Source organism: Calypte anna, chromosome 1, assembly GCF_003957555.1.
Source record: "Calypte anna isolate BGI_N300 chromosome 1, bCalAnn1_v1.p, whole genome shotgun sequence".
Lineage (NCBI taxonomy): Eukaryota > Metazoa > Chordata > Aves > Apodiformes > Trochilidae > Calypte > Calypte anna.
This window is the reverse complement of record NC_044244.1, coordinates 40,846,447-40,871,967: the sequence shown is the minus strand read 5'-3', so window position 1 is coordinate 40,871,967 and position 25,521 is coordinate 40,846,447. Positions and strand designations below refer to the sequence as shown.

Below are 25,521 nucleotides of genomic sequence, written 5' to 3'. Positions count from 1 at the left end.
ATTGTACCTCTGATTCTTATCAAAGAGAGGAAAGTGTAGCATTCTAGCTAATTTGGAGTTTTTTGTTATTAGTTGTTAATTAAAATATTAGAGTTGTGTCAGAAATTGGCTCTTGCATACAGTGCCCATGATTACAATTGTCATTGGCCTGCACAGCTTTCAGTCTTTCAACCACAAGTGCTGGGCAGACTGAGTGTGTGTATGGCTGGAGTGGAAATTAAGAGGGAACAGGTTTTCTTCATTGTCAACTTCTGTGAGCAAATGACCCTGAAAAAATTCTGCTATGCATCAAAAATTATTTTATATAAGTAATGGTTGTAGGTGAGCCACAATGTTCTGGTTTGAATATATTTCATTATTGTAAAATTGTTCAACTTTAAGTGTCTCCTACAACCTGAATTGCATACTCAAAAATGGAAGTTAGCTGTCTAGCACATAAAATGCCAAAATCCAAGAATAACTTCGAAAAGTTAAGGGTTCTCAACTCTTAAGGCAACATTGAGTGTTCTGATGCTCTCAGGAAAGCTGTTGATTTGGGCCTTGCAAACACATCTTTTGTAGCAGTTGCACAAAGGGATGTCTGGATGTGATCATGTGGTACTACCTTGTGTGGTTTTGTGTGAGGCATGCCTCACTACTGACTTCTTAAGGTGCTAATTCCCCTTGCAAGTCAACTCCTTTATCATTTGGCATATATTCTATTTTTCCAAGGTGGGTCTAATTCACTAGTTTACTTCTAATAAGTTGTCTTTGAAGATAGCTACATAAAAAAATATAAAATATCCTTTTAATCCTGGACTGTCATTATCCTAAGAGAATCCTAACCTAGATCCACTTTCACTGCATCTGAATTTACATATTTTTTGTTCTTAGGTGTTGGCAAATTTAAAATTGTAATGTAAAGAAGATTCTGGGAGAGTAGAACAGAAATACACAACTACTTTTCATTCTTCTAGTCAGCTAAAGACACTGGTTTGGACATGGTGACACACCACTTGAGTTTGCTGAATGCTGTCAGGACTTCCATGAAATCTTGTTACCAGTTAAGTTGGCAGTGAGGCAGCACTCTTTAAAGAGACTACATAAATGTTGCTTTAGCATTGGTATATATTGTGTAATACAGTAACTAAATCTGTTCATGTTGATAACTCACTTTCCAAAATAGGAAGGCTCGGAGCTGATCTGCTTGGTTTTGCAGAGCTCAGCTTGACTAAACATCCTTCCCTTTTTATAAACTCACTGAAGTTTAAAGCAGAGAATGGTGTGAATGACTGAAGTCAGGTTTGTTTCAAATAACATTTAATATAAAGAACCTATTTTTCAGTGTGTGTATCTGACAGCTACCATAGCAAATACACATTTAGCAAAACATTTCTGATCTTTTTTTTGTTGTTTGGAGATAAAATATAACACTATGTTAAGAATGTCAACAAATATTACTGTTTTTTCACCAACACTATCTACATTTTGACATGTAGAAATATTTTTAGTGGGAAGAATGGGAATGTTTAGATACTAAAATACAGTTAGGATTTTCCCCTAGGAGTTCAAAGTTTATTTTGTGTATAAAATTTGATGTATCCTGTTGCCTTAAAAACTCTGTTTTTGTGCACTTATTAAACACTGGTCAAGTGTAGCACTTCAGAGTCCTAAGCTCAGCTGGCCATTTTAGAGGGAAAAGTAGCTTTCCTGAGTTGAGTAGGCTTAAGGAAATAGCCTCAGCCAGCACACTAAGAAGCAGCAGTCCACAGATAAATTGAGAGAAATACAATCTGTGTGAGAAGGATGTATGGAAAAACTTTGAAGGCTGAAAAGGCCTTTCAGTCAGAGACTGAGCACACTATACCACACACCATAGAATTGTCGAGTAAGAATAAAGGGAGAAAAATCAGGTTATATGAGCCTTTACCTGGCTCACTCTTTTCCTACCTGTATTGCACATCATTTTCTTATGGCATATAACAAGTGCACAAAAGCTATCATGGTACACAAAGTACTCTTGTATTCCTCTGGAAGCAACATTTGGATTACACTTTTACTCTATAGAATATTTTATATGATTAGTATATTATAATCAGAAATTTGTTGCATTCTCTAATAATTAAGATTGATAAAACAGAAACTAGAATCCCACTAGAAGCTGCTGTAGTACTAGGCATGCTCAGTAGTAGAATGGCTCTGGGCAGATGTGAAGTGGTTCTCCTCTGGGCTGTTTCTGGCCAGAGTTTGTGGAAGGGTTAAAAGTGTAAGCAGTGGGCTGCAGTCTTAATTCAAAAGCACAGTACTTGCTTAAATGGGTAGTTTTAGCTGTTATATTACCTGTTATATCCATGCCTGCTCTTTGGGACAATAGAGTGGTGATAAATGCCTCCAAAGGGAGCAGCTGGAACTGGGCTGCCCACATGCTTGTGGACTTGTTAATTTTAATTCAACAGTGCCAGGGTTCCAAATCCCATCTAAAGCAGAGTTTCTTCAGCTGTTGTTACTTCACTGCTTACAGACTGTGAATCAAATAGGCCTGGATTGAAGAGGTGGGCTGGTTGGGACAAGGGCTCTGCAGTCTTACTACTGTATTGGAGGCATCTCTGAGCCAGGGAGAAGGCAATAGTGGCAGAAGCAGGGCTAATATTTGTATCACCAGTTTTAAGACAGTGGGTGAATGTGTTGGAGCTATTCCATTTACATGAAAAAGTTAAAAATGTTGTTTTGTTTTGGAGATCTGGTGGTATTGGGCACTGCTAATGAATAAGTTATTATGGAACTTTGGGGGAAGATGAGAAAGGAAATGGGAAGGTTGTTAGGATGTAGGGGCAGATTTGCTGTTATGTTCACTAAAGAGCATGACTGCATTTGATTTAATCATATAAGCTTTAAAAATAGAGTGGGATGCTGACCTCTGAATAACATGGAAACGTGCTTCAAAATAATATATATTTACTGTTGCTCTGTGCCTTTTTTTAGTACAGGTCTGAACTTGCTGCCAGTGGAAATCTGTGCAGGGATGTAGCAACTGATGCTTGAGACTTGCTACCTTCCCAAAATACCTGTTGGTTTTGTTGGCCATTGGTGTAGAAGCTGCTATGTACCCTTTCAGGAAAGCATTCTGAGTCTTTCTGTTCCACATGCAGCAAAATGTATAGCCCCATATGGAAGTGAGTTGGACTCAAGTAGGCTCTCCCTTCTATAGGAGCAGTGATTAAAATGAAAAAATTGTAAGTTTTTACTGTGATGTTACAGGGGGGAAAAATACCTTACACCTTCGTGGGAGTATTAAGGAGTTGGTTATATGTCTGGAACATTATCCTGAGCTTTGTACAGGATAACATACTAAAGTCATTGTAAAGGTACAGAATTGAGTGTATAGGATTGTAGGTGTGGTCTGCCATTCTTGTCAACCTTAAAAAGGCTGGAGCCTGGCAGCCACAGTGGTAGTGATCGTTTTCAGGAGAATTTTTACACCTCTACCATGGAAAGCTTTTGAAACAGTCTAATTGAATGTATGTTTCTTGACAGAAGTGCTAAATTGCTGTTAGCAACTGCAGTACTCTTGGATGTTTTTAATGTAATTGGGATGAGACTTTATGCTGGACATATTCTGTGCAAGTTGGAGCATATGGCTTTCTTCCATTGTTAAGCAAAACATAGAACTTGCTCTTCAGCTACTAGAGCTATTGTCTGCATAGAATAAATGGTCTTAATTTTTTTCCAGCTAAGTAGAATACATAATAGAATTCTGAAGCAAAGCATAAAGCATCAGATAAGTGGTACAATTCTACCTCAGTATCACGTAAGTAGGATTTTATTTTTTTTCTAAAAATGAACAACCAAGCATCAAACACAACCTTCCCACCAACCACACTCACTCATTTGACAGATCAGGAAGAAAAATTGTAATAATGCCTTCTGTCCATAAGATGTCTATCATTTTGGAAAAAATAAGTATTGTTATAGTGGAACAAGATGTAATAATTTTCTGGTTTTAAAAGTGAGTTGTTTTGCTTTGCTTCAGTACATGACAAACTATAAGAGTCTGTAAATTCAATATCAGCATTGTTTTGTGGTACATCTAATTACACTAATATAATCTAAAATATTGAATTCGGTGTAAAATAGTGTAGTACTAAGGCAGATGAAACAATTTCATAAAAAAAAGGAAGTGAAGAACATCAAAATGAGCAACTGTGAACACAGACTTTTCAATGTTCAGCTGAATATACACACTAACAGTTCAGGGCTGATTTTGAACAGATTTTGAAGTAGGTTTAGTCTTTCTGGAGTACTTCTCTTACTTCTGAAAAGACAGGCAAGACATGATAGATTTCTTAAAGAATATGCACTCACAGGAATCTCATCCCTGATAAGAGATGGGGTACTAGAGTAAATTTTGGGGGGCATAGAGTGCTAGTATCTCATTCAGTATGTTCAAATGGGTATCACAGCTGGCCTTCTTCATACTTCTCTTTAGGTGGAGTATGCATTTCAAACTGAAGGCCATTAAACTCATGCAGCAGCAGCTGTGTCATTAAAAACGGCCATGAGCCAGTTAAATTATTAAAAACTAAGACACACTTGATGAAAAGTAGTGATATAAACTCTCCATTTCCTATTTAGAAGAGCCCTGTTTGTTTGAAGCACCATGATGTGACTCAGAATGACTCCAGGTTTTGTTTTGGTTTTGAAGTGTAATTTTACATTCTTTTGCCATAGGCTCTTTGTCTCAACCTGGCCTCTTTTACTGTGGCAATAGCTTACATAGTTTGCTACTTGTGCTACAAAGTTAAGCATTTCTTTATAAATACATTGGACATGAACATCAGAAGTGAATGATCTATCTGTGTGGCTTTAATTCAGTTATTAAAGGACACTTGTAACTCATTATATCTTGAGTGCTGTACTCCAGTCACTGAAGTTTTATATGTGATTTGGACTGTGTATATGTATGGCTTATAAACAAATGTGTGAGCTTTCTTGCTTGAAGTTTGTACTCACAGATTTTCTGACTACACTTTCATAAAAAATTCCGATACAAGAACAGATTGATCTCTCCTCCCTCCCCCAGGGGCTGGACAAAGTATTTTTTCCACACACTGCCTTAAAGCTAATGTAATCTAAGACTTCAGTGTGAATTTTATGAAATGAAAGCATCAGCTTGCTGCTCACTAATCCTGTTGCAGACCAATATTTATGTGTGCTTTAGTGTTACCAGTGTGTTTTTCATATGGATTTGGGTTATTTTTGATGTACTGAAAATGGAGCTTGCATTGGTAAAGTCTTTGTCTTCTTTGGCTTGTGCCAGCAGAGTGCAGTTCTCTGCCACCACCAGGTAGTGGGCATGAGCTTGTGTTAAGCCCACCTGTGCCTGATTAGGGCGGGCCCCAACTGTGCATGAGCAGGATTAGAGGGGCAATAAAAGGTGAGGCTTGAAGCACAAGCTCAGCTCATTCCTGAGCAAGCCAGCAGAGAGGTCAGTTGAGTCTGGAGCAGTAACACTGAGCCAGGCTAACCAGTCCTGAGGGAAACGGACTCAGGGCACTATTTGTGCACTTCTGCTGGAATACCTGTTGGACCTTGGAGTGCTGTGCCCTAAGAGAGGTTTGTCTTGCAACATGGTTCCCTTGCTAACTTAATTTTACAAAGATGTATAATAACCTGAAATCAAATGGACAACCTAATTAATTTATTTCTCTGTACCTCTTCAGCATAATTAAGGCTACCCCTTTTGTAATGTCTTTGGTTTTTTCCCCCCCACTATTTTTCTGAAGTAATGTCAACTTAAAATGTAAAAAGAAGAGCCAGGACTCTCGTTCTCTGTGAGTGTGATGTGTGCCTCATCTTTCTGAGAACATTTGCTTCATGGGAGTTGATTGTGCTCAATCAGCTTGGCAGTTTGTATTGTATACACAAGTCTCGTAGCTCTTAAGTTCCATTCTGGGAAAATTTTGAGAGCAGTCCTCCCAAAAGCTGGAGGACCTATATTGGAATTAAATTATTTAAGACAACACAACATTTCAGCACTCTCATTACTGGCACTACTGCCATTAAATGCTGCAACAAGATGCTGGACTGGTAAACCTGGTGCTGAAGGCTCATGAGAGTTGTGGTTTTGGATATATCGACACAGAACTGTGTGAAAGATGCTTGTGTTCACGCTGTGTGTGAACCTGGATGGCAAACTGGGTGTGCATCTCATTAGCAAGTCCAAGGGTTGACATACTCATTAGAAAAATTTGTAATAGCTGAAGTGTTGGTCTTTGAACATATTTCAAGTTTTTGGTATGCTGATCCACTTTTTCCACCAGCAAAAGCACAGGGAAGAGCTCCCTCCTGCATAGGAAATCAGTCAACATAAAACATTCATAAGGTATAGCCTGAAACCTCAAAACCATTTAAGTGAGAGGCAGATTTATATCTGGTATTGATCCCAGCCTCGCTAAGTTCTCACTTAGTCTAAAAGCCTTTGCTATGGGGAACATACTGTTGTTTCAGGAAACAGAATTAATTTGTTTTCCAAAGAAGCAGTATCAATAAAAAATAGCAATCAACATTGCCTTTATGGGTAAACGCAAGACAGGCCTATCTTGCTGTGAGGTATAAAGATCAAGTATTTGCATAGAAGGGAGTTATTTGACTAAAGCTGGGGCAGTGGGCTGTGTAATTAAAGTCAAGCTACTCCATTTTAAGTTTTAGGTTTCTGTGCAAAATCAGCACAGCATAAAGTTCACAGCTTTTTAAAGGCAATGTTATCTATGAGCTAAGGCAAACATTTCTGTAACAAAGCAAGACACGGCTGTCCTTGTGCAGCTTTAAAGAAAATCTGAGTTGACTGGGGCAGAGGTGAGCATGTGAGAATATCACAGTGCTCAGTACAGAGGAACATGGAGCTGAGGCAATGCAGAATGAGACTTTGTGATCACTACAACTTGTGTCAACTATGCATTAAACATTAGTGCCTACAGACTTACAAAATCCCTTCTGTAGGCTCCATGCAACACACAGCACAGGATATTTGCCCACAGCCTGCAATAAAACCAGGTCAAAATTGAAAGCCATTGGCAGGTTTGGGATTTGCCAAGGAAACAGGATGACAAGTGCAGGTTATAACTGAGATATAAGGTTTCCCCCTTAATTGACATGCATTTCTGAAATCAGGAGAAAGAAACTTTGAGACCAAATGAGAATTTTGTGATTTTGGTTTAAGTTTCAGGATACCTTACTGATGAGTGCTTAAAGAAATTTCATTTCCTCGGGTGCCTAGAACCTTTGTTGTAGTCTACAATGTCCCAGCAAGCAGAGGTGGACACCACTGCTCTTGTCTGGAGTTGGGGCTTGGCCTACTGGATGTTGGAAACTGTTCACAATGTACTGCTGATGCAACAGACCCAGAGTCTGCCTCCTTTGTATGATCTCTGTAATAATTTCCACTGGTCTTTATGCAAACAAAATAGTGAAGTTTTATAATTGTTTCCATGCTGGATTCTATGATCTATGAGGGTGAATCCTTATGTTGCACTCGGTTTGGGCCAGATGTGAGGGACTGCTCTGATTTACACCAGGGCTTGTTGTGTCCCATGAAGTTCTCAAGTATAGTGTGATTACTACTTTGGTTTTGCCTTGTTGGCTTTTAGAGAGGGTATACTTTAGTCAGAAAGGCTTTGTCCAGGATTTCCTGAGATTTTTAAGTTCAGTGGTCTTGGGGCTCCTGAGTGGAGAAGCTCAGCAGGGTGGGATCATCACGCAGCAGCCTGATGGCACAACAGATCCCAAGAAATCATGGCTTGCAAGAACAGCTTATTATGCTTGCACAGTCAATGAGTGACTGTTATCTTAAAATCCACAGTATATATTATTTTGTGATATATTAAGCAATGTGGTAACAACATAATGGTGGTATGGTGCCAGAAGAAATTAGGGAAGTGGTGGTGCTGCTCATTAATCCGATAAGGAGCCCTGATCCAAGCTCCCTGCAATGCAGGACATAAGAGGCAGAAACAGCATCCCCCATTTTTGGTTGCTTTTGCCAGTGATGCATAGCAGTGCAGTGGGTGAGTTGGTACCTTGCTGCACTGGAGCAACAAGCAGCTTGGGCAGAGGAATGTTATAAATTTGAAATTTATTCCCTTAAAGGTGAATGCTAAAAGTAGTTGCAGATCCTATTCCAGGCCTGTGGCTACTCTACAGTTCTACTCCACAGTTGTCTGTCACTCTTCTGTTGGCTTACAAAACACAGCAACAAAAATAGAGCCTGTAGGGGAAGAATTTGTGGTTCAAATGCAAAAAGAAATGAGAAAGAAACATTGTTTTAAATCTTTCATTAGCTGTTGTGTTAAATAATACTTTCAGCAGGGAAAAGCAAAATATTTTTATACTAAAATTTACAGATGTGATTTTAAAAATATGGATTATTTTTAAAAAATACAACATACATAAATTACAGTATCTCTATATTTAGAAACTGCTCTATGTTCCATAAACAGCAGTTACACAGAAATCAAACTATATCTTGTGCTATGTTTTTTCTTTGGACAAAAAACCATCTTCCAGGTCAAATGCCCTCCTGTTCTGTGTTTCTATTCTGAAGAATCCTCCACTGCTTCTGTCTAACTTCATGAAAAATAATTTTAATTAAATGCTGAGTTTTGTGCAACTTTTCTTTCTCTGCAGTTTAGGGCAGATTTGTCCTCTTTTTAAAGTGGTTTAATATTCTCTACAGACACAGTAGGATAGTTGCTGGGTGCAGTGGACCCCTTGGGCCTGTGACTGAGATGTGTTACAGGGTCTTGATTAACGCTCCCGGCTGTGCCTTGACTGGTGGGCTTCACTGCCCACTCTGGAGATGGTGTAGCTCTTCTTAAAAATAATATGAAATTCTTGTGTCCAGTATTCTGCCACTGCAGCTGCAGTACACCTCCTAGAATCATAGAATGGCTAGGGTTGGAAGGGACCTTAAAAATGACCTAGTTCCAACCTTCCTGCCATGCTCCAACCCCTTCTATTCTTTGGTAGTGTCTTTATGATTGCAAAGCTGGATTGAAATGTGTCAGCTTAATCAGGCACCTTTCTCTGAAAGCAGCATTGTAAAAAATACAAAAAAATACCAACTGAAAAAAGTTAGTGTTCACTCTTGAATTTATTTAAAGTTGGAGCCCCAGAGAATTAATGTCTACTCAAAATAAGTCATCATTCCATCATGTATCAGGCTGCAGGTGCATTATAATCTTTAGTTCATGGTGCAGCCATTCAGAAGGGTCTCCTCAGCCCCACTTGTATTACCTCCATTCCCTCCACTTCCCTTCTGCTGGCACTTGGCCTTGGGTGACTTTTTGCTCACCTAAATTTTTTATTTTGGTTTGTTGGCTTGTTTTGTTTTTTATTACTATATATTAGTTGCCTAACTGCCTGTAGAAAAGCAACGAGCTTCTGGCAGTGAGGGCCATGAGCAGGTCTTTGTGACAGAGGGTCTTAGCTTGGGTTAAACCTCTTGTGAAACTACACACTCGGAAAAGCATCTTTGCTGTCATACACTTCGACCATGTCGTGTACCATTCTGTGCTAATTCAAGTGTGGAAAACTGTTCTGCAAGCTGGATATGTGGATCCTGTCCCGCAGTGGGTTGATTTAAATGCAGATCTTTGCTGGAGCAAGGGATGCCGACAAGAAGCTGCTTGCAGAAGTATAGTCAAAGGTTGTGCATGACTTTAGGTACTGAGTAGTCAATTACAGTCAAGGAGACCACTTCAGGGGCTTAAACTTAAGTATGTACATTAGACTTTGCAGGACCAGAGCTTAACACTATAAACTCTTAAGGATCTGTTTTTAATGTGTATTCCACAAAGCCATGATCATGCTCCTGGGTGCTGTAAATGAAAAGTAATAAATTCTGTGAGATCAAACCCAGCTTTCTCCTTTGGGGCACTTTTTTTGCACATTCACTATGTTTATGGCAGTGCTGGGAGCCCTGGGAGGTGGTGGCTTTCCTCTCGGAGGTGCCTGTGGGTCTCAGTGCATGTGAGGCTTGGTAAACATGGAGCCTACAGCTCCCTTCTCCACAACTTTTCCCTAAGGGAGATGCCAAACCTAAGAGACGACATGCCAGGAGGGGAGGGCAAGCTCGTCTGACAGAAGAGATGCTTGGCTGCAAAATTAGGAGGCAAATCTAAAATGCTGCCAGCAAGAAATTGCTGTGGCCCATCCACCTCTTGCCCCCCTTTCTCGGCCGCTCCTGCACAGATGAAATGGGAACGCACGGCTCTCCCGAAGTAAAACTTTGATGTTTGCATGAGGCCGGCGGCGTTCGCGTGGAATCGGGGTTGGCTTCGGGCTGCACCACGGGGTGGTCACTGCCCGGCGCTACCATCCCGCTCCCCCTGAGGCACCTCGGGCCATGTCCGAGGTGGCGGGGCTGGGTCGCCGTGGGGGCCCGCCCCCGCCTCCCGCGGACTTCCAGGCCGTGGCAGGGCGCTGTGGCCGCCAGCGGCAGCTCCCAGCCCGCCCCCTGCCCTCCGTGCGGCTCCGGCTCCCACACCCCCGCCTCCCGCTGCCGGCTCTCCCTGCTCGGTCGCTCCTGGCCGGCTGAATCACTCGCTCCCGGACTTCTCTCGGGCTGCGGCGGCTGCTCCTTCAGCCCCACCGGGCAGGACAGGGCAGGGCAGGGCTGGGGCAGGCTCTCCCGGTCACCCCCCAGCAGAACCCGATGTCCGCCGCTCCCGTCCGATCCCCGACGCTGCGGCCCCACAGAATGAAGAAAGACGAGTCCTTTCTGGGCAAGCTAGGCGGGACGCTGGCGAGGAAGAAGAAAGCCAAGGAGGGTAAGTTCGCCCACGCGCAAGGGAGGAAGGAAAGTGCATCCGACCGGCGTGACTTGCAGTAGCTTCCCCGTCCCGTCCCGTCCTGTCCCGTCTCTCCCCTCCGCGGGAAGCCTGTGGGGGGGCAGGTGGGGCGGGCGGGCGGCGGCAGTCTTCGGGCAGAAACCCTCCAGCCCTGTGGAGGGGGCAACGCCGCCTGGGGAGGGGGTGGGCGGGGTGCTTGCTTTCGGTTCCCTGGAGCGGCGGCGAGGCAGGAGAGCTCTTCGTGCTCCTGGCGGGGCCCCGAGCCCCGGGGTAGGGGCTTTGAGGGGTGGTTGGCTGCGGGGCGCTGCCTGGAGGGCTCCGCGCGGTTCCCGCCGCAGGCCGGTGAGGGGTGGGCGTTCATCGGGCTCTCCTTAGGGCCGGCTGCGGGCTTGGCTGCTCATACCTCCCCTTCCTTCTCGGCTCCCCTTCTTGTACGTCTGCCGGGTGCTGGAAGTTGAAGCCCCCAATACGCTTTTTGCTGTACAATAAACTTCTGGTGACCAAGGAGGCGGTGGTCGTCGTTTCTTCTCGTTCGAGAGCAAAGGAAGCCACGAGGGAACAATGAAATCCACCCGTGTTTCATTCCAGGCCTCTGTAATCCATAGGTTTTGTGTTGGCATAGGCACTTTGCACCCTGTTTTTTTCATAACCAGATGTGTTCAGCAAAAACACCTAATCCCCAAGCACTCCCATGGATGTGCTGAGACTGAGATACATTGAGTGTGTTCTTCAGCCCCAGCCTGGAGGAGTGGCACCCGCATTTGGGTGGCTCTGCCCTAATCCCCTGCACCCCAGCATGGGCGTCTTAGACTGCGGGCACTCGTGCGAGGTGCCCTCACAGCAGTCCCTGACACCAGAGGCTGTGTAGAGATAGCACTGTGTGCTCTCAAGCAAGGCGACTTTTTGTTGTTGTAGATAAAGAGACGGCGTCTTGCCTCTGGACTTGATAAAAAAGGTCCAGCCCGATGTACACAAAGTGTGCCTTTCTCCCGCATGTTGTCTCCTCCGAGGACTGCGTGCGTACTCTGTCCTCCTCTGCAGTCCCTGACTGACCAAATGCTGGCTTCTGTGGAGAAACTAACCCTCTGAGTTATCCCCAGACTGCTTGGTTGTCCAGTTGGTTGTCCTTGCCTTATGCTTTAATGCAATTTTGACTTCCCAGCCTTTGCTTTGTTATAGTGTGTCTCATGGGTGTAGGGAAAGAACATAATGTGAGTTTCAGCCTTCACTGAGCTGGATGTTGAGTGAGCACATGTTTTACCCATATTGAGTCTATTAATTGCCAGCAGCATTTAGAAGGCAGCTTTTTAATATTTAAAAATAAGAGCCTGGCTGAAGGAAATTGCTTTCTTTTCCTTCTGGCTGTTTTGGTGTGGCTTACTGGTGTTTCCTTTGTTATCTATTTTTAATCAAGTTTCTCCAATGTGGTTCTGCTGAGGAGCAGCAGAAGTGGTTGTGCCTTCCTGACAATCTCATTTGCTTCTCAAGGAAGATGGTGGAGAAAACTCACTTCCAGATGCTCCAAAACAATGTATTTAATTCAATGTTGACATATAAGTTTAAACTGGTTGTCAGTGTCCCTTCTTAAATTAGAAATTTCAGCATCGCTAGGTGATGTTTTTGAGGTGATTACTTTCTGCAGGGGCCACCCACTTGGTTTTGCTGAGTTTGTCTTATTATTTTGCCTACTTGTGTGGCCACAGCTCCTCTTGGTGGTGAAAGGGCCCATTTTGGTTACTGCCCTGGGTACTTAGTGGGGAACCACTGCTGTGGTCATGCAAAGCGTGGTGGTCACGCTTATATTAGTGGGATGGGGAGGAAGCTGAAACACGAGACTTGGCTTTTAACTTGAGTTATCCCTTCCAGCCTGAAAATGGGAAGGGAGGAAAGACCATTTGTAAGCCTGTGGCCACCCGTCGGGTGTGACAGGCTGTGGGGCCGCAGGCAGCTGGGGCCCTTTGTTGTAAGGGGAAACGGCTTATTACCCTTTTAAGTTTCCCTCTGCTTGAAGTTTTAAGTCCTGAGGAAGGCACATTTTGCACTTTCTTTGCCCAGTGGGATAGCCCTCCACTTCAGGCTGTCCAGACCACAGCTGTGAAACTGGAGGGGTCCACAGGTTAAGCAGGAACGAGGTGGTGGGGGGTCCGCACCACGGAGAACAGAGTCTAGTTCATAGCTTTTGGTAGGACCTGGGCAGCTGCAGAAGCAAATTTCAGGGCTAAAAACTGAATCTTTCTACATAAGTGAGAAATAGAAGTAAATAGGAAGCTTGTGTTCCTTGAATGAGTTGATAGACCATATAGGAGCCACGTGTTCAACTTTTATGTGAGCTTGGGAACATCTTGGCCCTCCTTCCCTCCCTCTGGGAAGATTTTACTGGTTTTCTCTGAGGGGACCAGCAGAGGTCAGAGTGATCTTCCCAGAGCAAATACCTCCTTTCCCACCAACTGCTGTCCTCAGCAGCAGATGGAAATGCTGGCTGCTCATTTGCCACAACCAAAAGTCATTCTTGCTTCCTCTGCCTCTAACAGCATGAACAGCAAGCAAGCCAGAGGGCTCTTAATACATACTTCTTGCTCTCGCTGCCAGTCTCTTGTATTGTAACATAAATATGGGCCTCCTGTCACCATCTCAACTGTATTCATGTAATGACCTTTAACCTCATTTGTGCAAGAGCTGTAATCCAGTTATATTAATCCTTTTCATCTTAGTGCACTACTTCTGAGCCATGCAGCTCAAAGATCCTTGTAACGATACTGAAAATTTTTTTGTTCATTACTTACGTGTTTTTTCTTTTTCAATCATGGGTGACAGCCATGTAATAAGCATAATGTGAGGCTACCAACCCATAAGCAACTAAATCTAATTTTGTTTTGTTTTTTTTTTTTTTTGCTAACTACCTCATAACAAGCTGCAGTCTATTTTTAGAGAGGCTAAATTGGTAGAGGAGGATTCATTAGGCTTATCAAGACAGCTAGCGTAAGCTCATACCAGTGCTTTATAACAAGAGGATAAATAAGGTTCCTGGGTATACTGGTGATAGTCACTGTGACAGTATTCTAAGTATTTACTTAGCATGCAAACAGCTTTGCTTCTGCTCTTGCATCAGCAGTATGGTGTGACCTGTTGCTTTTGTAAGGTAGGGTTAAGACCTCCAATCAAATTTGTTAATGTTTTAAGTCAAATTCTATAGGTTGCTTAACTGCTTGAGGAAGCCTTTGAATTTCTAGCTTGAACGTCTCCTTTACACTATTACACCTTACAATTATGTTTCTGAATTTTTATCACTGAACTGACTTACTAAGCAGCCCCAACTTAATGAAACAGCAGCCGTTTTCACCCTGGTTTCCTATGGAAGTATGGGATGGATGATCTCACTGTCTGTTTGGCTCCTCCCTTCCTCTTCCTTCCCAGAAATATTTTTAACCCATAGTTTGGTTAAAAATGCCCCTGAGAAAAAACTGCTGATCTTAAGGAATACTAAATGACCGCAGATTGTGTCAGAATGGGTCACCAGTGAGTACAGAAAGTGGAGTCCTGCTGCAGGAACTCTTGCAGATGAGCTCATCCCATACATGCTACTAGAGAGCCCACATGGGAGGGACACAGCTGGAGAAAGGACCCAATTATGGAGAGAGTACTGCTTGGAGATGTGCATTCTTAATCTTACAGTCATCCATGACACACATTCGTAGGAAAGCTGGATGTAGTAGTTCTAGTAGTTCCAGTGCTCATGTCATCACTGGGTTTTTTATTCCATTTTGCCCCCCACCCCCTATTAAGCTATAATGGAAATCCACAAAAATGTAAGTTTTCCTGATATTACCGTGACATGGCTCTGTCTTGGTGTATCTTGGGCTTTCAAGATGTGAAACATCCATAATGTGATTAATGAACTTAACTCATCTGTACAGGAGTTCCAAAATCTGCTTTAATTACCTTAGGAAACCATTGAGGTGCTGGTTGGGCCTACAGCAGGATACAGTTTGTAAGCCAGATGATCCCCTAGCTTCTTTTCAGACCCTGTAAAAGATGCTTTTTCTGATAGTGCTCTTTCATTTCCATCTGTAAAAGGAACTAGAAAAAAATACTTTTGTCAGTCAGTTATGTCTTTGTAGTGAAATAAAGGAGGGTGTCTGCTGCAAGCATTGCTCCAAGCCTATTTCCAAAGCTTTGTTTTCTTTTTCTCATAACACAATGTATGAAAGATCTGGGCAGCAGGTGTTTGTCTAAATAAACCTATTCTATCTGTGTATATGTGTGTATATATATATAGCCTACATGGACAAGTCAGTGGGAGAAATACAACAGACTTAATTGCTTAGTGTTGTTGCTCAGTGACAGGATTGAGGGTGGAGGAAACTGCTCCAGAAAAGAACAATTTATTGTGCCTAATGAAACCAAGAGGAGAAGTGGAAAAGGAGAGATGACAGTGTTGCAGAGGGCAGAATATCTGCAGCAACAGATGATTTATCACAGAATGTTTCAGGTTGTAAGAGACCTTGAAGATCATCCAGTCCAACCTTTAACCAACACCATAATCTAACTACTAAACCATGTCCCTAAGGATCAGGTCCAAATGCCTTTTAAATGCCTCCAGGGATGGTGACTCCACCACTGTCCTGGCCAGGCCATTCCAAAGCCTGACAACCCTCTCAGTGAAAAAATGTTTCCAAACATCCAGCCTAAACTTCCCCTGGTGCAGGTTCCATCCATTCCCTCTGGTCCTGTCACGGTTTACTAAGGAACAGAGGCTGTTTCCCTCCTCGCTCCAACCTCCCTTGAGGCAGCTGAAGAGAGGGATAAGGTCTCCTCTCAGCCTCCTCTTCAATCTAGATGAGTGCAGGCGGGCGAACCTTTCTTGGGGCACAGCGCTCCAATGTCAAAGAGGTGTTCTCACCAAGGTGCACAGTCAATGCTCTGATTTTGCTCCCTTTAGACTCAGCTAGCATCACACTTCTGCTCCAGACTCAGCTGACCTCCTCCTTTGGCTGCTCAAGAGTGAGTTCTGAAGCTCCCCTTTTATTGGCCCCCCAATCCTGCTCATGCTCAGCTGAGGCAAACCCTAATTGGGCAGGGGCGGAGACTTAGGACAGGTGGGCTTAACACAAGCTCACTGCCTCCCATCTCGAAATTAGCACCTGAGTGTCTCAAACATGGGGCTGTGTAGGCATGCTCAGGCCATTCTTCAACACATTCTGCTACACTTCTCCAGACTGAACAACACCACTCCCCTCAGCTGCTCCTCACAGGACTTGTGTGTGCTCCAGGCCCTTCATGAGCTTCGTTGCCCTTCTCTGGACATGCTCCAACACTTCCATGTCCCTCTTGTAGTGAGGTGCCCAAAACTGAACAAGGTACTCAAGATGTGGCCTCACCAGAGCTGAGTACAGAGGGATGATCACCTCCCTATTCCTGCTGGCCACAGTGTTCCAATATGAGCCAGGATGCCATTGGCCTTGGCCACCTGCACACACTGCCGACTCATGTTTAGTCGACTGTCATCCAATACCCCCAGGTCCCTTTCCAACTTACAGCTTTCTAACCACACTTCCCCAGGTCTGTAGCTTACCATGGGGTTGTATTGACCCAGGTGCAAGACCTGGCATTTGGCCTTATTAAACCTCATGCAATTAACCTTGGCCCATTGGCCTTACCTGTCCAGGTCCCAATGTAACATGTGAAGGTTTTGTGCATATCAGCATAACAGTGAGAGGATGTGGCTGTGAAGTGTTCGCTGTTGCCTTTGCTTACACCAGTTTGGTAAGTAGCTTGGTAGGCACATATTTCACTAGATGGCAAGGTTTTTATCTCAGAAAGGTGCCAGTTGTTGCCTGCTTTGCAAGAAGAAAAGGTGAGAGGTAAGGAAGTGATCTGTTCAGGGTCATCTGGCAAGCAGTGAAAAAGCCAGGGAAAGAGACTATTGCCTCCTAAGTCTTCTCGGGTGCCGCAAATCTGCCTGTTCCCTGCAGCTCTGCATATGCTAAAACCCATCTCTGAATTGTTCAGGTGGAACTGCTTGTACTGCCTGTTCCACTTTGGCGTTCTGGAGGGAAGAACATGAGGAAATAAGATCAACAGCAGAATTAAATAGGAGGAAACAGTTTCTTTATCATTCTTTTGGAACTGATGGGGCTGCTTGTGTGTGAGGCTTGTTTACTTCAATGTCATCTAAAGGATTTATTAATATTAATACCTTGGGCAAGACTTCTAGAAGCTAGCATCTGGCTGCTAGTTTTGAGGAGCACATAGGTGAGCTCTCTGACATTTTGATCACACAAAGTTGTACGTGGACCTGATATAAATGGGGAGGAGCTGCAGAGGAGCTGCAAAATCATGACTTGATGCAAAGTCTGTATAGATGCTCTCATGTATAGATGCTGGACAATGTAAAGGGCAGTTCTTGGTCCAACTGGTGGATCTGTACAGATACCAGGCTGTGTTCTGCAGTGTATTATATCATGCTGACTTAAATGCTGTATTTTTATTTAAGAGTTGTAATATTAAAGATCTCTTTATGAATATAAATTCATCAAACTGATGTGCACATCCGCAATACAGGAGTCCAGAAGATTTAGTATAGTTACGCATAACAGTGCTAAATGTCTTTTTATGTACTTAAAGAACTGTTACAGGCCAGCTGATCCAAAAACAGATGAAGCTGGTGTAGTTTTCCAATGTGGTGATTTGAGCTTTGAATCATGTTTTGATATTAGGAGACTGGGAAGATGAGCTGGCAAGCTCTTTCCATTGTGAATCATGTCAGAACAACTTGTTGTAAAGGGATCCGGGGCTATGTGGTCTATGGCAAGAGCACAGTCTGCTGGTTGCTGGAACTGGTGTCTCAGCAGTTACTGCTTTGCTATTCAATTATGAAAAGAAATTTAGAGTGTGTAGCTTATGTATCCAAATATTAGACACAGCAGAAAGGATTAAAGTTCGTTGCTGTGGAAGTGCCAGTGTAGCTGGAACTTTAAAGCTGCTCTTGAGGGATTTGGATGCCTAATTGTAGTTAGTTTTCAAAGGGGGGTTGAGTGAACAAATCTCTTGGGCACCACTAGAAATCTTGGCCTGCAAATGCACACCTGAGAGGTTCTCTGTGTCAGGGTTCCTGGTACATGAGGTCTTGACAGGGACATGCCACTGTACAGAGACAGTGTATGTCTCTCAGTGTCTGTCTCTCTTACATGTATCGTAAGGAGGAGGAGTTTTCTGCCTCTCCTATAACATCATCTATTTGTGATCAGTGTCATCCTTGCTGCTGCTGGTAATGCAGGAGCCTTCTTAACCCTGGAGTCTTGTTCCCTTTTGAGTGTTTTAATGCTGTCCATGTTCTTATAATGGTGGGAAAGTCTTCACTGCAGCAACAGGCCAAGGGCCAGCCACAAACTTCTCACAGTCATTTTGGGAGACCTGAAGACCAGCAAGAAAGAAGGAAAGAAAGGCTTGTTTCCCTCTGGCTTCTTGTGCTGACTTTTGCTCATTACAGCAATCATGACTTCAGCAAACCTTCAGGTTCTTTGAACTAATAGGATCTGGGTATTTTGTTCTAGAAGCCAGAGACTTTAAAGTCAACCACATGGCTCCAGAGAAAGATCTGATTTGTGCCAATGTTTGGATGTCACTGATCCATGGGCTGTCTTCTGGTCATCTGTCATGGTGAAAGATGCCTTAATCTGCACAGCCCTCTACTTGAGCTCTTTTATGTAATGACTTTGGTATGTCCTTCATATGTCCTCTGCTCTGAAATTTGTTACATATTCATGTCATTATTGAGGAACCATAATTTTTTCTCAGAGCACTGTGCAGTCAACTGATGCAATGACAAGAGTTGCTTACCGTAACATGCAGACTCTGCATATCTGCAGCAGGTATTCCCCAAGTCTGTATGGCATATGTACTTTCTTTATGTGTTGTCCTGATGGCTGTGGTTTACCTGCCTCTGGTTGTTCTTGTAGGCTCCATCAGCCCTTCTTGCCCTGAGCGGTGGAGAGAAGTGTGGCATATGTTGTATTGGGGAGGAGGGATGTGGAAGGAAAGGAAGAGCAGGGTGAGCAGTGGGAGAGCCCTGCTTTTTGGGAATCTCTTTAGGCTGCCCTCTGGAAGTGTGCAGGATCCTGGGACCTCTGCTGCAGGACATGCTAGTCAGTGATGGTGCATGCTGTCCCCACCACTGCAGGAAGGGCTGTGCCTGTGGGCTCTAAACTGGTAGGTCACATGTGGATGACAAAGACCCCTGTTTATCTTTGGAGGTAGGCTGAGCATGGAAGGGAAGTGGGAACAGGAACCTTTGTATTGCACAACTAGTTGGTCAGTGGCCAAATGATCTTCCCAGGGTGAAGCATATTCAACCTACTCAGGTATAGATTTCCTAATTTTGTCTCTTGTGTTGGCCAAGTAGAAAGCTGCAACTCAAAATTCATGACTTCTGTAGTGTATGTCTAGTTTAGCTGGAAAAGTATTATGGCTAACATATGTGGTTTTGGGGTTTTGCAATTTGAATCCAGCTAAGTCTTGCTGTGAAAACCAGATGTGGAGAGAACACGCACACCTGGCAATGTCTGCTGGCCTAGAGCAGTGGCTCTGTACTCTTTGGGCCCTTATATCACTGTCACTTCCTCGTGGAAGAACATATATCTGCACAATGAAGCTTCTAATTATAAATCCTATACACATGATTTTTTTTTTCCACGCACCCACTGCAGACTCCTCTTCAGAGCCCTTGGGCTGAGAGGGGAGGTAATGGGATGGAATTCTGGTTTTGGCTTTGTTAGTGACAAGCAGCAGGATCTTTGAGAACTCCATTTTACCTCTCAGTCATTGTTTCTCCAAGTTAAAATAGGCTTCTTGTAAAGAAGGCTTCTTATCCCTGAGACTTTTCTGGCTATCAGATATAAATTCTAAAATTATGTATTTTGGTTATAAAACACGTAGGCTGTTCTGGCTCCTGGAATTCCAGTTCTTTCTTCAGGACTTTTGTTGAGTGGTTGAACCGTAATGAAATCCACTAAAAAAAGAAATAGTATATTTTCTATCATGGCTGCCATATGGCCCTATTGCTAATTTTTAATTAACTGAGATGGTTACATACACAGTTTGTTTGGCGTAAGGATGGAGACTGTGAGAGCCAGATGAGGAGGAGAGCTATTTTGATGTCTGTATAGAGGCACGGTGGGTTTTTTTACCATTTTTATATAGAAAAATTTGTAATTCTCAGAAAGTGTCTTTCCACTAGGTCTGTTTGGCAGATGTATGCATATGTGTTATTAAACAGATACTGATACTTCTGTTATTTTAAAAGAGAGTAGTGTTGTTTGCTCTCCGCTTGCCTAGTCCAGCAGATGGATTTAGAAGCTTTGCAACACTGAGAGGATTTTCTTCAGAAATCGTAGAACAGGAAAAAGTACCAGGGCATCCAGGCTCGCATTTTGTGCTTAATATTCCCCCTCAGGAACAGGGTTATAAAACTGTACCTTGCGCTTAGTTGTTTTTAGCCATCTTCCCTGTGTATCGCTCCCAGTATTGTCACAGTGAATTGCTTCCACTGGCAAACTAGGCAGGCTGCAAGAATGCCAACACTATAGCTATATCTTGGGTCTGTACTGAATTTGATCTGACAGTGATCTTTATTCTCTAACTAGGTAACTAAATAAGTGTGTATCATGGAGCTCTGTCATTGGGAAACTCGATTTTAAAGGGTTGCAGGATGTCATGCTCTGGTCCTACTGTGCCATGTGGTGACTCGGAGGAAACCAGATCTGCTGCCTCTACAGCAATTTGGTGCTGTCTGCCACACAGATAAGGTTTTTCTGTGCGTGTGGAAGGGGAGAAGCAGTCATGACTGACCTGATCTACTCGTTCAGCTTCAAGATGAACCTTGTCAAGTCCTTCCAATCATTGTTTCTCTGATTTGGTGGAGCTGGGTTTTTTGAGGGTTCCTCATCAGGGAGAGAGGCTGATGGTAATAGGAAGGGAAGAGAGACTGGCCTAAGTATCTGCTCTCTGCTGTATGGTTGAAGGATATTTTTTCCCATGACATGGCTTGGATAACTGAATGCATGTGAGCTTTTCCTCTGGCACCCCACACAGATTCAGACTAAGTAGTTTTTCTCTTGACTACTTATGATGTGTTAATTAGACTTCTGTCTTGAAAATGCCAGCTTTTACTGCAGCACTGCTGCTGTAGCTGCATTAACACAGTGAGGGGCCATAGTTTAAATCAGCACCTTGGATCCTCAGTATCATTTAGCTTTGTATCATTTAGTTAAAAACCGCTAAACTCTGGTGGCTGTTGCTCTATTGATATCAGTAGTAAAAGCAGTAAGAAGACTCGGGGATGATGCTTGACCAAGCCATGACTGCCATTTAAGGTGTTTGTGTTATACTGTCTTTCCAGCTGTGTATTTCTGGTCCCTTAATTCTTATAACTTACATGTTAACAAACAGATCACAGATGCCAACATTTGCCAAGCTAGTTCAGCACTTGGTAAAAAGTGTTTTCCATCAGCTCTTTAACCAGTGGGGAACACATTCGAATTTTTTTTCTGTGGACAAACTGGTAAAAAAATAGTGAGTGACTTTTTTCCCCTTGAATGGCATTACATGCAGATACCATACAGAATTGTGATAGAAGGCACCTTCACTGGGATCATCGGTTTGCTAAATAAATTTACTGTTGATCCAGTGGCAAGTGAGAGGTTTCTCCAATAATGCAACACAACTATTTGAAACCGTGTGAGCTGGGTTGTTCCCTTTTTTTTACTGAATCCACAGGAGATAGGCACCGTTGTTCCAGAGAGACTGAGTAATTTGGTGTCTTGCAGTGTTAAGAACTGTTAGGATTAATAGCCTTGCTTAGCATTATTAGCTAAATTTGCTCAAACTGTAGGCCCTAAGCTGTGATCTTTCATCTAGATACTACTTAACTTATGCTGAACTTTTACTTAGTTATACGAAGGAAGGCCCCAAAAGTGATGCAAACCAGAAAGATAAGTTAGCCACATCCATAAGCAGAAGCTGCATCCTTGAGATAAGAAAGCCTGCCTGGAGACAGAGAAATGACCAGATGAGGAACAAGATGACCCCAAACTGAAATATTACTGTTGGACAGAACTGTCACGTGAGATGAGGGAAACTTAGATTGTAAGTGTATAGTTGCCTAGGGATTTCTTTGCTTGGGGTTCCCCTCCAGAGGCATCCAGCTCAATCTGTTCTTTACTGCTCTACTGCTCCATAAATTCACCAGGTGTACATCATGTCAGGAACACATCTCCAGGGAACCTGAGGTTGAGCCTGAGGGCAGTGTAAGCATCCCAGAGTGAATGTGTGTGTGAGTGAGTACTCAAAAAGAGGACTTGGGTGAGACTTCTTGAATGGTGTGTGAATGACAGGGCAGTGGTTTCTCCTGTAACAGCAGCACAGCTGGCCAAATGATTCTGTGGAGCTGTATTGGAAATGTGAAAGATTTCATATCTGTCAGACTGGAGGAGTAAAAACAGAATAGTGCAAGAAAAGGGGGGAAAAATCCTCATGGTTGCCTGTGGTGCTGCTCCCATGTCCTGTCTGTGTGTCTCGTGGTCTGTCCTGAAACGTGTCCTGTGTACCATCTTCATCAGTTACCTGGAGGAGGTCACGGAGTGTGTGCCCATGTGGCTTACGGATGGCATCAAGCTGTGTGACCAGCTGATACACTTGTGGGGAAGGCTGCTAATCTGGGAGGTGCAGACAGGCTGGAGAAATGGACTGACAGGAACCTTTTGAAATCCATCCAGTGATAAGTCCCGCACTTGCGAGGGAAGAGACCCCCCCAGCGATGCGGGCTGCAGGCTGCTTGCTTGAGGGGCAGCTCTGCTGGAAAGGCCCTGAGGGCCCTGGTGGGCAGTGAGGTGACCATGGCCATCAGTGTGCCATTGATGTGAAGACCACCAACAGGATCCTGGGCTGTAGTCACAGAAGCACAGCCAGCAGGTTGAGCAAAGTGCTTTGCTCCCCTCTGTTCATCACTTCTTAGATCCCAGCTGATACACTCTCCAGTTTTGGGCTCCCCAGTGCAGGAAAGAAGGCTAAACCAGAGCACCTTCAGCTGTGGGCCACCAGGATGGTGGCTGTAGCACCTGTCCTGTGAGGAGAGCTGAGGGACCTGGGCTTGTTCAGCCTATGGAAGAGACTGCTTCTGGGATATCTTTCCCAAGTGGTCTGCTGATACTTATGAGGAGATTATTGAGAAGACGGAGCCAGGCACTTTGCTGTTGTGCATTGCAGAGGAGAGAGATGAGTGGTATGAACTGCAATGAAGGAGGTTCAGTCTGAACTAAGGGAGAAACCTTTTCATGCTGGGGACAATGAAGCAGTGGGACAGGATGCCTAGAGTGCTTGTGCAGCCTCCATTCTTGGAGGTTTTGTGATGTGACATGATAAAGCCCTGAGCAGCCTGGTCTGATCTCAGAGCTGACTCTGCTTTGAGAAGGAGATTCAGTTAGAGACCTCCAGAGGTCCTTTCCACCCTGAATTATCCACTTAGCTTATGTGGCTTCCTGGTGGCTTAGACTCTTCAAAGACTGGAGTAAGGGCATTTCTTAAACAGTGTGCAGTCTGTGGATTAATGATTTATGAGCATGTGAATACCAGCGTGTGCAGTGGAACTTGTACTTCTCATCAGCGCCCTTCTACTTGCTTTACACTAAGGTTATAGTAAGAGTACCAGTTTTTTCTTGTCTTTTTTTCATGTCTAACATTTTAGTGAGGAAGAAAGCATAGATTCCACTGGGCTGCTGCTCTGTCTGCTTCTTTAGTGAGGATGAGCTGGATAGGCTTTGTAGTTAGCTATTTTGGGACTGATGATAGCAGAGCCCGGAAGTTTTCAAGGTGTCTTGCCCTACTGAAACACTACCTTTTCTAGCCCATATGACCTGGTATTATCAGTGCAAAAGCTTAAAAAGAGACCACAGAAAGCTAGAACTGCAAATCATGTAAAACTCTTAGGGGTGATGGCAAAATAAAAAAATAACAGCTGCAGGTCATTTTGAGACTTTGTGACTTCTGAGACTTTAGACTCCTGGGCTGAGTGTTGTTTCATGGCTGCATTTGGTAATCCCCTAATTACAGTATTTGGGAGACTGGAGTGGAATGGCAGTCAGAGGTCTGAACTCCACTCTCTCTACATGATCTTCAGCAGCTCTGTTAGGACAAGGCAGTGTCTATTTCTTACTTCATCCTGGCAGAGTTAAACATCTGAATGCTTTTATGGCAGCCTCTGTCTTCACTGGACCTTCCCCTCATGGTCTGGCTTTTATCTGACTGTGGGCTCTGAGTTCCAGACTTTCTTTTACTGTGAGGTCTGTAGTACTTACAACTGAAGTGCTTGTCTTGGCAGGCTCCTCTGGTGCTCAAAGCTCATAATTTTTCACATAGGACTTGTCTAGAAACCATTGAGAAAATTTATTAGTAATTTGCAGTGTCTCCTTATATAGTAGGATGTTTCAGTTCATTTTCAGTACATGGCTTCACTGCCCTGAGTGCAGGTAGGGCACAGGAAAGGTAGAGCTGGGCATGAGCAAACCTCAGTGTTTGGTTATCCAAAAACTGTGTCGTGAGTGTCTAGATTAAAACTTCTAGTCTGTAGCACTGTTGATCCCTTCTCTGGTTCTGTGCTCTGTTGAACTGAAAACTTGTATTTAATAGCAAGCCCTCAACTTGTGGGTTGCAAATATAGTTGCTATAAGTGAGGGTTTTTTCAGGGTTTTCCTTGTCTTTCTGGGTGACATTTGGGCAACTCCAGCAATTAGGCATGTGCATTTTTTTTGGTTTGCAGGATGGTTTATCTCAGCTCATACTTCCTGTAGAATAACATTGCACAAGCAAAAAAGTTGCTTTTTTTGAATTGCAAGTGATAGCTGTATTCTCCTTTCCCATTTGTGTTAAGTTGGTTTGCTGAGCTCTGTACTATCAGCTGGAGGAGACTGTGCCTTTTTGATACTTCTTGTGCTCACCTACCATCACTGCCTTCAGAAGTGAGTCTCTTACTCTGTACCTTTCTTGACACGTTCAGAAGAACAAGCAGCATCAACTTATATTTGCATAGTTGACTGCTTTTGGTGGTGGTTGTTGACCTTTTCATGCCTTTGGAAAGGGGGGCAAAGGATATGGGGAAAGCAGTAAGCTGAAGCAGGTCAAACTTCTTTGGGATGTTAATTAACTGAGTGGGCTTCATTTGGGCACCGACAAATGAAGTGTCAAACCATGAGAGTGGGAAGAAGTTGGTGGAGGGATGGAAACTAGCTCAGTTGTAAAATGTGTTACCATGAGCTGCAGTAGTGACTTTTTTGATGCCAAATGTTCTGTTTGATTAAGTTTGCAGTTAGATTTGTGTGTGGGATCAGCAAGAGAGCTTGTAGGAGGCATTAAACTGAAGTGCTGTTTTCTCCCTGGTTTCTTCATGATGGAGCATACAAGAATTGAATGAATTGAGTAGGCAACTATCCCAGAGTAATTCTATTTATTAGGTCTGCTTCTGACAGCTTCTGCTGGCTCTCCCTTGGTGATTTGCTTTGACCAGACCCATCAAACATGGATACCTTAAGTAGTGAGCTGACTCTGGTCTTGCTTTTGGTTAAGGGAGTTGTGCTGATGCTTGGCATCTTGTAGAAATCAATCAGCTTCATTGCATCCTTGGACTGAATTCCTAGACTGTGAATGT

General features: G+C 43.5%; 1 protein-coding gene across 1 annotated transcript in view; it reads left to right on the top strand.

The window, feature by feature from the left end:
* Nucleotides 1–10,493: 10,493 nt before the first annotated feature.
* The window catches only part of PARVB (parvin beta), a 58,905-nt gene continuing 43,877 nt past the window's right edge, over nucleotides 10,494–25,521 (top strand). The window contains exon 1 of the mRNA XM_030463028.1: nucleotides 10,494–10,805. Coding sequence (XP_030318888.1) covers nucleotides 10,691–10,805 — 115 coding nt within the window. The 5' untranslated portion in view covers nucleotides 10,494–10,690. The remainder of the gene's footprint in view (nucleotides 10,806–25,521) is intronic.